The sequence below is a fragment of the Vitis vinifera genome, chromosome 17 (assembly GCF_030704535.1).
Source record: "Vitis vinifera cultivar Pinot Noir 40024 chromosome 17, ASM3070453v1".
NCBI classification, from domain to species: Eukaryota; Viridiplantae; Streptophyta; class Magnoliopsida; order Vitales; family Vitaceae; genus Vitis; species Vitis vinifera.
Genome location: NC_081821.1, coordinates 10,097,123 through 10,110,256, shown reverse-complemented (window position 1 = coordinate 10,110,256; position 13,134 = coordinate 10,097,123). Strand labels below are relative to the sequence as shown.

The following is a 13,134-nucleotide window of genomic DNA, read 5'->3' as shown; positions in this document are numbered from 1 at the left end:
CATATTTATGTGTACTCTTTCCGAAAATGAAGGACACCATACTCTGAAACGGAGTCTGAATTTGAAAGAGACAATGCAAAGGTGAGAGGGCTTCTCTATTTTGACGTTATGGGTGTAAGACACCCTCACTATATAGAAGAAAGACCCTGTTCTATGGAAAAAGGACTGTGAGTTTGGGGAGGCTTGGCAGATGATCACCCGTTATTAATGGCTACTGTCCACTTTGGTGGGTTGAAAGAACCCACATTGATGGGTAAGAGATAAGGACACAAATGTCTTATGACTAACGATTAACCTGTTAGGCTTTTTAATTAACCTCATCCACTTTGATCGTTAGGAATCTAAAAGCATATTTCATGTCCTATGACTCTATGAATGGAATGAATAGCTGAATGAAAACATTAATATGATTAACCATGATTATTCTTACTAATTTATCTTTATCCCTTTGGGTTGATGTCTTTCTCACCGCTAGTCGAATCAAAATGAGTCTATTATATTAAATACAAAAACGATGGAAGCAGAGGGCTTTACTCAAGTCTCTGGAATTGACTACGATAAAACCTAATTAACCGACCATTATTTGATCTATAATAACTCTTTCTCTCCTCAATTAGAGTATGCCCAACTGGACATAAAGAATGCATGCATTTTTTGCCTAGTTATCTTGTAAAGATTGAATATATGGAGCAATCATTTGGGTTTATTGATCAAGTCTTGTTCGATCGTTAGGGCGTATGCATCTACAATCTTAGAGATACTAGATCTAAGCAAATGAAGCATTCAAACAAAGAATCTTAGATCTAGGTGCTAAGAAACATTACCTTTAATCTAAATATTCTCATATCAATTCTAATCAATGAAGTGGATGATGTGGATTTTGAAATCCTTACAATCTTTAGCCCAATGGCTCTCTTTCTAATTGGATCTTGGCATTAGACAATGATAATATTCTCTTTTTGTAGGGATGGAGGCTAGGACTCTTTTTCTAGAAGACGGAATAGTTGAAGTGTCTAATCCTAAACCCCTAAGGAGTTTGTATAGACTTATTTGTGGGTTTAACTGACTTGAGCCTATTTTGGGCTTGAGTCACTTAATTTAGCTTATTAGGTCATAATTAATTAATTAACTTCATCCAAAAAAATCATTCATAAGCTTTTATGTAATCTTGTATATTTACGAAAATGCCCTTATACACACAAATATGAATAAAGAACTTAGATACCGCTACAATAATATGGCACCAAAGAATATGAGTTCAAATAAGGACTATTGAGATTTATTGGAAAATACTAGTTTTTTCAAAGTCAAATTATAAAGTTGACTCAACATCCCATTATAAAGAGTCAATTACACTTCAATATTCTCTAATATTAAATTAAGATATAAAGATTGGGTCCATGACTTGTTAATGATTGTATACAAGCTCCCTATGGACTAGTATCTATAATTTAAGGAGATAGATGCTATCAACCTTTAAAGATTATTTCTACTATCCTTGAGTTTTAGATATTCCTATTATGTGATCAATTGACAATTCTAATTCTTCAAAGTCATGTCAAATTCCACTTAAGGAATTATTGAGAACATATATTTTATGATCATACATCCTTAAAATCACCCAAGATGACACATTATTTCAAACTTATGGGATATCATGGTGTATATTTTGAGAATACTTATTGTCATCTACTTTAATCAATAGTAACCTAATTAATAAAGAATAGATGACAACTTTAAGGTCTCACTTGTAGGTTAAATCCATTGAAAACCTCAACATTTATTCAATATTTTTTCAAAGTTGAGAGTTAAATAGCATAATAACTCAGTGAAGTCATGACTATTCGATAGTAAATTTCATGACTCACTATAGGTCATGTCTAGTGTATAATCACATATTATTGTACTTAACATAAAAAAAAAAACTCATTCTAATGACTTAGACAACTCATCCCTTTAATTAGGAGGTAATACACTATAGCTTCAAATGGATTGCCTAAATCCATGAACTAACTATGAACATCTCATCAACTTATAAGGAATCCATATCTTGAATCTTTTGTCCGACCCTTAATGCACCTAAGCCATAGACATTGTAAGTGATGCAAGCTTGAATATGCAACATACATAATGTATAAATAGGATAGTGAATGGAAAACCAAAATCATAGTATAAATACTAATGAAATCCATTTGTTATTACATTATGTCATGCTTTAAATGGTTCTATCTTAACAAAAAAGAAAAAAAAGAAAAAGAAAAACCTTATGCTTGATTTGATCGTCTCTCATAATATTTACTTCATCTTGGTTTATATTGCAACAAGATTAACTCCTTTCTTTTTGTATATTGCACCAACAACAACATTACACTCCTCATTTATGTGGATGATGCCCTTGTTTTGGGAGATAATAACATCAAAATTGTAACTGAGAAATTTAGCCATAAATCCATAATTAAAGATCTTGGTCTCTTGCACTATTTTCTTGGAGTGAAGATAAATGCTTCCTTAGTTAGGGATGGCAACATGGCGAGTTTTTTCGGGTACCTGCCTCGTCCCGCCCCTAATGAGATGTGGTTTAAATTTAATAAACGGGTTTGGAACGAGTATGTGATTTTTTTTTTAAACCCGAGGCGGGTTCGGGTATTTCCCCATCCCGTCTCGCCCCGCCCCGTTTACATATAAAATTAATTTTAAAATTAAATTTAATTTAAATTTTAAAATTAATTTAATTTAAAATTTTATTTTACTATTTTTAATATATAGATAATAATAAAAAAATTTAATAAAATAAGTTATAAAAAATATAATAATTTTATTATTTATAAAATATATTTATTTTAATGTAATTAAAAAATTTAAAAGTAATTTAAAAAAAAAGGCTAAACGGGGCGAAACCCGCCCCGCCTCGTTTAATTTTTTAAATGGACGAGGATGAGAATCGTGTTTAATAAATGGGGCGGGGTTGGGATGGGGGCTCGATCCCGCCCCGTTACCATTCCTATCCCTAGTGGTCTCTTCCTTTCTCAAACGAAATATACTTAAGACCCCCTCACAAGAACAAAAATGCTTGAAAGCTCCTCTATTGCCACACTAATGGCAATTAAAGAAAAACCAACTATTTGGAATGAATGGTTGGTACTCTTCAATATTTAATTCTTACTTGGCTAGACTTCATTCATGTGGTTAACCAAGGATACCAATAGTAACAATCTAACTTTGGATCATTATTTGTTTAAACACATTTGCAGTATTTTAAGGGCGCCATTCAAATTTTGGTGTGTGTTTCTTCCCAAAAGTCCTCTTTTTTTTTTTTTAATTTAATTTAATTTAATTTAATTTTATAGGCTTTGTGATGCGGATTGGACTAGTTGTGTAATAACAAATGAAATACTAAAGTCCTTTGTGTCTTTCTAGGAGCCAATTGTATTTTTTGGTGTTTAAAGAAAGAAACAACCTACAATGACTCAATTAAGGTTGACTTTTCAGAGTTCATGATTAATAATAATGTATATGATCATAGATGTATTCACTGTAATAGTTCTTGAATTATTTTATGTACCATGTGTATGATTGTGAAGATATTCAAGGTAATAATATTATGGGAATTATCTCCTTGAGTCATTTACAAAATTGGGCCAATGATATAGGACTCAACAAACAATTGATTTCACCTAGTTGATACTTAAAATTCCTTAGATAATTAGCTCCTATAAATCAATTCTCTCCACATCATTAACAAAAAATTAAATACTTCACTCAAACAATCCAACATATCGTTTTTCAATATCATCTTTAGATACTTCAATGTTATCATAGAATTATTATTGTGAGACTTCATTTCTCTCTCTAGCAAAAAAGAAACAAATCCCCGGTTTCCTACTATTTTCCTCGTGATCCCATTAGCACTCACTCTCTCCAACCCTTCACCTTCGATTGCACTTCACTCCTCTTTCAAACTCTTGATACATCGATCATCATATTATAGCCAATCGCCTAAAGTTAAGGTTATAATCATAGTGTAATGTAAGTTCAGATGATATGATATCCTCCTATGGTATTTCATTGGAAGCTAAATTTCTATACCTCCAAAAATTACAATAGTTAAATAGGGAGAATGGGTGATTTGAGACAGAAAAGAATGTGTTTTACAGGTATAGTAAATTAAGTGTGTGGAGATGAGAAAAGGTTATCACATGATGTTATGAAAGAAGATTTGAACATTGAATTCTCTAATACAGTCATACTTTATCCTATAATTTCTTGGAGTTTGTACATGGGTAATTTATCTAAGTAGGAATTCCTTTTTCTAATAAATAAATTTTATTTGCTTTCAAATAAAATCTGGCAAAACTTAACTTCTTCTGTTGATGAGTCAGTGAATTAAATACAAGTGTGTGGTGGCCTGACCATGAAAAGGCCCAGACCTTATACAACCGTCCGCGACAAGGGCCAAATTTGTGAATAACGTGATGAGATTTCTCACTTACCCTCCCTTCGAAGGCAAGAGGAGAGAGGAGAGAGGAGAGAGGAGAGAGGAGAGAATCAATGCAAACTAAGGTACTCAAGTATTCATACCTATATAAACTCCACTTCAATAGTCTCCCAATGCCCAACTCCAATAATAAACCTTAAAAAACCTACTTCTCTGCTGCAACAATGGAGGGAGCAAATGGGTACAGAAAGGGTCTGTGGACAGTGGAGGAAGACAGAATTCTCATGGATTACATAAGGGTTCATGGTAAAGGCAAGTGGAATCGCATTGCCAAAGTCACAGGTCAGTTGAAGGAGAATATATGATATCAATGAGCTTGTGTAATTGGTCCTTTTTTTTTTTTTTTTGTTGTGTGGTAATGTGGAGGCCTGGGTGTGTGTACAGGTTTGAAGAGGTGTGGCAAGAGTTGCAGATTAAGGTGGATGAATTATCTAAGTCCCAGTGTAAAGCGTGGGGATTTCTCTCAGGAAGAAGACGACCTCATCATCCGCCTTCATAATCTCCTTGGAAACAGGTCCTTTTTCTTAATCATAATAAAATTTTCTATATATGATTGGAAGTTAATGTAATTATTCATTGGATTTGTGAATTAATGAATGTTTTTTAGGTGGTCTTTGATTGCTGGGCGTGTGCCGGGAAGGACTGATAACCAAGTGAAGAACCATTGGAACACTCATTTGAGCAAAAAGCTCGGAATCAAGAAGCACAAAAGTAAAAGTGAAGGTTCCTCACAGGCACAATCCATTGAAGCTAAGGAGGCTCACAGTATGCCATCAAACCCAGATTCTAAACCACCTTCAGAAGACAAAAATGGAGAAACTGGCCCCGAAGTGAGGGAAGATCTCCCCAGAAGCATGACCATGTTGGCTAACACACAAGATATGGAAATGGGCACAGAGGATTATGAGAGCTCTCTTTGGTTTTCTACTGGTGATTTAGATCTAAATGCTCCCAGTTTAATGCAATTTCTTGATGGCCATGTTCTTGATTTTGTTTGGGATGGCTTGTAACCATTGCTTTGGGCTTTAATCAAAGTTTTTTCCCCTCCCTTTACCCTCTACCATTCTTATACTTGAGTCCAAATTGAAGAACTAGTAAAAGGGCAAAATCCATTGCCATTTCATTGAAAAGAACAAGGGGTACCCATGTAGGGACGATGGCAGCAGTGCATGGATACTGGAAATCTGATAGAAACCCATCCCATTGGTACACGTTTAAAGTAAACAGGAAAAATGCCAAGCTATGCCAGCTTTCTCTTGGGTGTAGATTGGTTTTCTCTGATTTTCTAGATGATTAGAACCTAAAGAAGGAAAGGTCAGGGAATATGTATAATTGGGGCCGTAAATTGGGGCCTGGGGCCTTGTGGCCTGAAGTTAAAACACATGGTCTGTCATCTGTCTCTACTTGAACAAATTATTGCTAGTGAACTTTAAGTACAAAATGTTAATTTTCAACTTCATCATGATCAAATTCGATTCTTATTATTTAATTACTATTTTAAGTTAAATTATACCTAAATTATTAACTTAAAACTTATTATTTAAAGTTATCAAACTCATATATTTATTTTCATAAATTATAATTGGGTTGAAGGAGATTGAGTAACAATGTATATTGTAGGGTGTCAAAAGAGATTGTAGAGGTAAGGATAAATGAGGATAAAAAAAATAAAATAAAGATGTGGACTTAAATATAAATGAATTGTTTTTACTTATTACTTAAAATTATTTTTTACTTTAAATCATATTATTAAATTATTTTATCAAATATATTTAATTGATTTAATAAATTTAAATTAAATTATTAAGTTATTTTAAGTTACTAAATTAATTTACCAAATACCCATGCATTGCATGGATTATGAAATGGGATGTAGAGTAAGAAATCTTCCTTTAAAATGTGGATAAACCCTCGGAGTGTGGTTCATGTATATATTTAATGCTCTGAATATGGCTTGGGGTCTTGAGCTGGTCCTTTTCTGTTTGGCATGAAGGTATTGATTGCTACCCTACACAAGAGAAAAATGATGAGTTTCTTGGAAGGTTACATGATCACTCATTGAAAGAAAATAAAAAACAAGAAGAAGAAGAAGAAGAAAAATTCTTCCTTTGCTTTTGGAAAAATAATGTGAATTGAAGGATAAAAAATATTATGGGTTTAAATTGGATGCTCAAAATACTTGGAATTTAGATGGGGCCAGGAAGTTGAAAATCTCTTATAGTATTATAGCAAATCAGATGGTGATTTGCTGTTTCACCACATGGAATAAATGTTGTGGAAGTATGCCATTTTTCTCTCAAAGTGAAAAAGGGCTTACCTCTCTTCTTTGCATGAAGTTGTGCGGATGACAAATTCAGAAGATGAATTCTTTGTCTTATAATTTGACAGACACAAAAATGGAGTGGGAAAAAGGCTTAGACCTTTTCTTACAATGGTGGCTACTGGACAGTAAACTTTTTTCCACTCCAAATAAAAATTGAATTCCCTAGGATGCCTCTAAGCTACTCAATTACCATTTCTTTTTTCTTTTTTTTTCTCTTTTTTTTTTGAAATTCACTTTTGGGAACTGAATTCTTAGGTCTTAGTGGGTGTCAGATGATCATTGCATAGTTGAATTGAATGCATAAAGGTCTTGGCAATCATTCTTAGCAGTCACATTCTATCCATGTTTTTTTTTCTTTTGTTCATTTACTGATACACAAGTCAAACCACAACCACTGGAGGAATTAGCCAATTACCATTCTTTTTTTTCTTTAAAGTTTTATGAAGTGATGGGTGATACAGTCAGGTGAATTCCACAAAACTATTGAGTGGAGATTATGGGAAAGAATCTCATCAACAAGTAATTTCTATCTTTGTGTAAATGTATGCCACCCAAACGAAGCAAAAGATAAAAAATAAAATAAAAATCAGTAGACATTTGGAGGGAATCTTAATTGAGTACTGTCCTCCAATTTTTCTTTCAGGTAGCATGAAAACAAAAGGTTTTTACAGGGCCATGATGGGCTGCCTTGAAATGGTCCAAGGCAATGGGCTTTGAGCCATTGCCGTTGTCTTCTAGCCCCATTGACAATTATTTTGGAAAGTAGCCCTTTATTGCCTCCAAATGCTTCCCCATGCCCCTTGCACAGTTGTCTTGTAAATTAAAGAGATGTGCTTTTCTCCTCTCCCGGCCCACTTCCATCTGTCCTGAGCCTCTCTGCCCCTTTCTACAGAAAATCATTGGCATTTAGAAAGTTAGAGAAGAAAAGGAAAAGCTGTTTTGCTGCCTTGTGACGCAAATTTGGGACCTCTCCAGTGACAATCATGTTGAAATAGCTTGACATGGAAATGCAATGTATATATGTAAGTATGTAACTCAATAACCAAATACTCTTAATTAAGATATTAGAAGATAAGACTAATAATTATTACCATGTTGTATTAGTTCCAAAGGATTAGGGTTATCCGATAGTTTAAGTTTTTGAATCAAATTCATAGCTCATTGATTCAAAGTCATATTCCTTGTGAGACTTTGCCCATTATTACCCAATGACTTGACTTTTGGGTCAATGATGATTTCTTTTTTGAAGGATATGATGAGGTTGGGGGAACCAAGGAGTGCATGGCTTGAGGCAACTTGCCCATAATTCATAAATATGCAAAAGCATGGGGAGGGCACCTTGATTGCTGTATCCAATAGTGCCAAAGGATTGGATGCCTGCAGATCCACCAAGTCCATTGACTCATACAGGTAGTTAGAGTGCATTTTCTTATTTTTTCTGTAGAGTTGGGTTATATTTGGTTCCCAAAACAAATTTGAGGGAAAATGGAAGAGAAAAAATAGAAGAAAATAAAAAGTGAAAGAAAAATAAAAAATTGATTTAAAGTTGGTAGTCCTGTGAAGTTATTGAATTGTTTACTTGCTCCTGTTTCGTTCTTTCGTTAAACAATCATGTTAAAACTATTACACTTGACAGTATCTTAAGGATCCCTTTTATTCCACCAAGAAAGTGAAAGAAAACACCAGACAAGGAAAAGGAAAATGAAAAGGAAATTCATTGTGTCACAGGTTTATTATTTCTGACTGCATACAATGAGTGGAAACCAGCACAGAGAGCAAGTATTGTATCTGCTGTGTCTTATTTTTTTTGCCACTTATTTATATTTACACACACAATATCAATATCAACATCAACCTCCCAAAGGCCAAAAGTTCCATGGACGAAATTGTAGTAACCACCCACCAATTTCAGATCCCTTTCAGCCACAGCTGCTCGCGCATATGGATCACTTAGCAGGTTTACCAGCGATGAATTCCCTGACTCCTGCATAAAAATTATTGAATAGTGTGGTTACATTCCTTTCAAAGGAGATAGTGCGGATGAATAGCAGCTTACCTTTTCACAGTATTGACAATGCTGCTCAAATGATTTATCTCCCCACTCTGATTTCACCTTGGCCTTGGCGGGTAAACCGATTTTGACCCAGTCATCAATGAAGTCTCTGCTCAAATGTGTATTCACCTTAAAGATGTGAGAATGGCAGCACCAACTCCTGAGTATCTCACCTATGAAGCACACAAAAATATATAGAATGCAAGACTACTATTAGGCTAATGGGAATGTCATGGCTTTCCGCAAAAGATAGCTGATCATTTGCAAAATGGGAAACAATGTTCCTGACCATGAAGGCTTCTCATGGCTTGAAGTTGAGGACATGAGACGGGCAAACTCGAGAGTCCGAGCATGCAAACACCAGAAACTACAGCACAAGAAATCGTTCCATCCATTAGCTTAAGTTCCAGACAAAATGCTGTCAAACTGGGTTCAAGGCAATGTTCCAATAGGAAATCATACCTTGGGGTGCTGGCCTTTTGCAAGTTTTTTATATTCATCTGGATCCTCGCTGCAAAATCATCCCAATTTCCATATCCATAAGAACAAATTTACTCAAATTATTTGAAGGAAAAAGAAAAGGGAAAAAGGGGAGAAGGATTCTCCTAGACTTTATTTTCAATCAATTAGCTTATTTTCAATCATATTGATTCATATACTTCTAGCATACACTAGGTCTTTTACTATAAGAAGAGATTAGAATCAAGTATTCAATAATATACTTGAACCGGTGGATCTTGAATTGAATAAAGGGTTATTTGGTTAAATGGGTCAAAATAACCCTAATATTTGTAAATCTAACCCATCGGTCAAAAAGCAAAAAAAAAAAATAAAATAAAATTAATTGAGACAAAAATACCCTTCCTTTTATTTCCCTTTAATACTCACAACTTCTCATCTTTTGCTTTATTTAACCTTTTATAAAACAACTCATCTTTTCCTTCAGAAACCTCAAAAAATTTCTCATCATTTTATTTTGCTTCATTCTCTTTTTTTAGTGCACAGAATGAAAAACTCATCTTCTTTTTTGCTTCATTTACAAAATGATTCTTCGTCTTTCATCATCTTCTTCTATTTCATTCTCTTCCTTTGGTACACAGAACAGAAAGTTCATTTTTCCTTCAAAAGCCCTAGAAAATTTCTTATCTATTCTCATCCTTTGTTTCATTCCCAATCCCTGGAAAAATTATCTCATCTCATTTTATCCTCTATCTATCCTCTTATCCTCTCATCTTTTTGTCAAGTTATCTCATATTGTATCTTCAAGCACAATGAAAAAAATGAGTTCATTGAAGAGATAAAAGAAAAAGGTTAAAAATGGTGGTGAAAAAGTAAAAATCCCAATTGCAAATGGAAAAAGTAAAAATTATGACTGTGAACTTAAATATGGTTAAGTTCTTTATTAATGCAATTCAACCACTGTTAAATTCGAATAAAAATTCTAATTGTGAATTTAACTGTGGTTAAGTTCTTTATTAATACAACTTAACCACTATTAAGTTTAGGTGAAAATTTTTACTGTAAACTTAATTGTGATTAAGTTCTTTGTTAATACAACTCAACAATAGTTAAGTTTATTTTAATACAATAACTATCAACTTAACCATAATTAAACTTATCCAATTAATTTAAATGATAAAACTAAAACATTAACTTAATATTTTAATCCATCATTCAAAAAAATTGCTTTAAGCATATACATCTCAAATTCCTTCATGACCCTATACAAAAAATAAAAATAAAAATGTAGATACATAGTTAAAACATCCCAAAAAAACAAATTATATGGTAACATTATTAAAGTGACTGATGAACTGGTTGTAAGAAGAATTATTGGATGCTGATATAGTTCTCGACAATATTGACACAACTATGTTCATCTCTAAGATGTAATGGGATTGATCGTTTGCATGTTTTTCAATTATGCTCATCATCACCATATCTACCACAACATTGTGTGCTCTTAACTTCTCCACTTGAACGAATTCTCTCATTTCTTGGTTTTCCTGCTGGTTTCCAACTTTTTGGTGGCAGTATAACTCTATAACGGATGTCTCCTAGAATGTGATACACAACTCAACTGGGTCTAGTTGAAAAATGCAATATACAACTCTCATTAATTCATGATATGATATATTATTCTTCACTTAATGTCTTTACTTTCACTTCCTTTAAAGTGGTATGTGTTCTCATCTTGTACCCAATTCTCTTTATACAAAAACATTATTCCTACTTCATCAATGATTGCAAAAATAAATATTTCAAACTATCATGTTAGGTATGAAATAGTATAACATATGATATACTTTTATTAAGTTTCAACTATAGACTATGTAATAAATCTTAAAACATATATTTATATTTTTATTAAATAACTCACTACATAATAATATATCAACAATTCAATCTCAATTTTCAGTATAGTTATATAAAAATAGACTTTTGCTTTGAATAACAACACATAAACTCAACTTATGTTAAGTTAAACCTAACAAATAGTAAAATTTATTGTTCAATGCAGCAATGCAACACTTCTCATAAATCAAAGATCCAGAGAAATTATATAACTACAATGGGTATTAATCATATGAACAATACTAAAACCATAATAATTTTTCATGCATGTGAGTTATTGCTTACCGTCATTTGACCTTGCTATATGGATACATCTTTTTAACTTCTTTTGAACGAACGCTTCACTTTTTCATAACTAACAATGGAGTCTCTGTTTTTTATCTACAATGGTGAATGGTGAAGTAAGATTTTAAATTTTTAGGAAAAAAAATGATAATATAAAAAAGAAAGTGTTGGTTGCTCACATTTTTTTTTTTTCATTTTTTTTGTGACCAAGAATGAAGAATAAATTAAACAATTGTGAGAAATTAGGCTTGTTCTTTGTAGGAAAACAAAGAGAAGGAGCAATCGGTGACCAAATAAAAAAATAAAAACCTAATCTACTATAAAAATAGAGGGAAATGGAAAGTTATCTTAGAGGGAAAAATGAGAGGTATTTTTGTCTCAACTAGATCAATTTTTTTTGCTTTTTCAAGGGTGCGTCATATTTGCAAATATGAGGGATATTTTGATCCATGCATATAACCAAATAACCATTGAATAAATCCATCTTTAATCTTGTGAAAGGGGTCAAAGTCATCGTCATCGTCATCGTCATTCTCATCATCATCATCATCTTGCTATTGCAACTCAACTATCAACTTCTCAATTTTGATTGTCACCATGTCAACCGGGTCCTTCTTATCTCTGAAATTTTCATTAATTTCATTAGTTTCTTAGTAAAGAAACATACATACCAACATAATAATTAAGCACGTCATTTAATTATGAGGACATTCTATTTTTTTCTAAATCTTGAGCCTCTACAAAAACTACAGAAACTGCTGATATACATAACCTTGATACCAAAAAGTTACAACTTATATAAGGTACCTTAGAAGCCTCTTCAGTGCTTCAATGGCAGCATCACACGAGCTCTTTGAAATTTCTATGCTTTCTTGCTGCAAATTCTGAAAAAAAAAAGAGGGAAAAAGTAAGAAAGATTAATAATAGTTATATATGTTTGTAGTAGTAAGAGCAAATCAGACGATAATTTGCTCTTTTACTACATAAATGAATAAATGTTGTGGAAGTATTACATTTGTCTTCTGAAAGTGAGAAGAATCTGTGTATGAAAAATTCAGAAGAGGAATGGCTTGTCTGTATAGGAAGGCATGAGTCTTTCAACATACTTTTGATAGGCACCTGAATTGAGTGTGCAAAAAGCTTATACCTTTCGTACCATGGTTGCTACTGGACACTACTTTTTACCACTCAAGATAAAATTTGAATTCCCCGGAATGTCTGCATGCTACTCAATTATCTTTGTTTCTTTTCAAATGCACTTTTGGGAAATTACCACTATTTTTCTTTTTTCTTTTTCCTCATTTATTCACATGAACATGACTCAAAATTTGGAGGCATTAGAATTTACCTTTTTTCTTTTTTTTGGTGAACTCCAAAGGATTTGAGTAGAGAAGGTGGGAAAGAATCTAATCAACAATTAATTTTAATAATTATGTAACTAAATGTGATTGGAGCTTTCCACTGATATATGGCTACCATCATCCTGGGTTGGGCTACTTTGTGGGTTAGCCTTATGGGTCCGCCCACTTGGACCGGGTCATGGTATTAATGGATGTGCGGGCCCATTTGAGGCGACCTTTGGGTTGGTCATTCCCTATATAAATAGGGATGGTCAATGTTATT

The 13,134-nt window shown here is 33.1% G+C and overlaps 2 protein-coding genes across 2 annotated transcripts; one reads left to right on the top strand and one right to left on the bottom strand.

The window, feature by feature from the left end:
- The first annotated feature begins 4,526 nt into the window (after positions 1-4,526).
- On the top strand, positions 4,527-5,558 carry LOC100244963 (transcription factor WER). Its single transcript, XM_002279092.5, has 3 exons — positions 4,527-4,777; positions 4,880-5,009; positions 5,103-5,558. The coding sequence occupies exons 1-3, from the start codon at positions 4,660-4,662 to the stop codon at positions 5,503-5,505; spliced, it is 651 nt and encodes a 216-aa protein (XP_002279128.2). The 5' UTR covers positions 4,527-4,659; the 3' UTR covers positions 5,506-5,558.
- A 3,058-nt stretch (positions 5,559-8,616) lies between these two features.
- LOC100267268 (carbonic anhydrase 2) lies at positions 8,617-12,670 on the bottom strand. Its single transcript, XM_059733965.1, is given in 7 exon segments — positions 8,617-8,802; positions 8,875-9,014; positions 9,017-9,089; positions 9,149-9,238; positions 9,334-9,382; positions 12,319-12,395; positions 12,659-12,670. Coding segments are annotated over 7 exon segments (627 nt in total).
- Positions 12,671-13,134: the final 464 nt, after the last annotated feature.

Coding starts and splice junctions, on each gene's coding strand:
- LOC100244963 (XM_002279092.5), top strand. CDS start 4,660: ATGGAGGGAGCAAATGGGTACAGAAAGGGTCTGTGGACAGTGGAGGAA. Junction 4,778..4,879: donor TCGCATTGCCAAAGTCACAG/GTCAGTTGAAGG, acceptor GTGTGTGTACAG/GTTTGAAGAGGTGTGGCAAG. Junction 5,010..5,102: donor CATAATCTCCTTGGAAACAG/GTCCTTTTTCTT, acceptor AATGTTTTTTAG/GTGGTCTTTGATTGCTGGGC.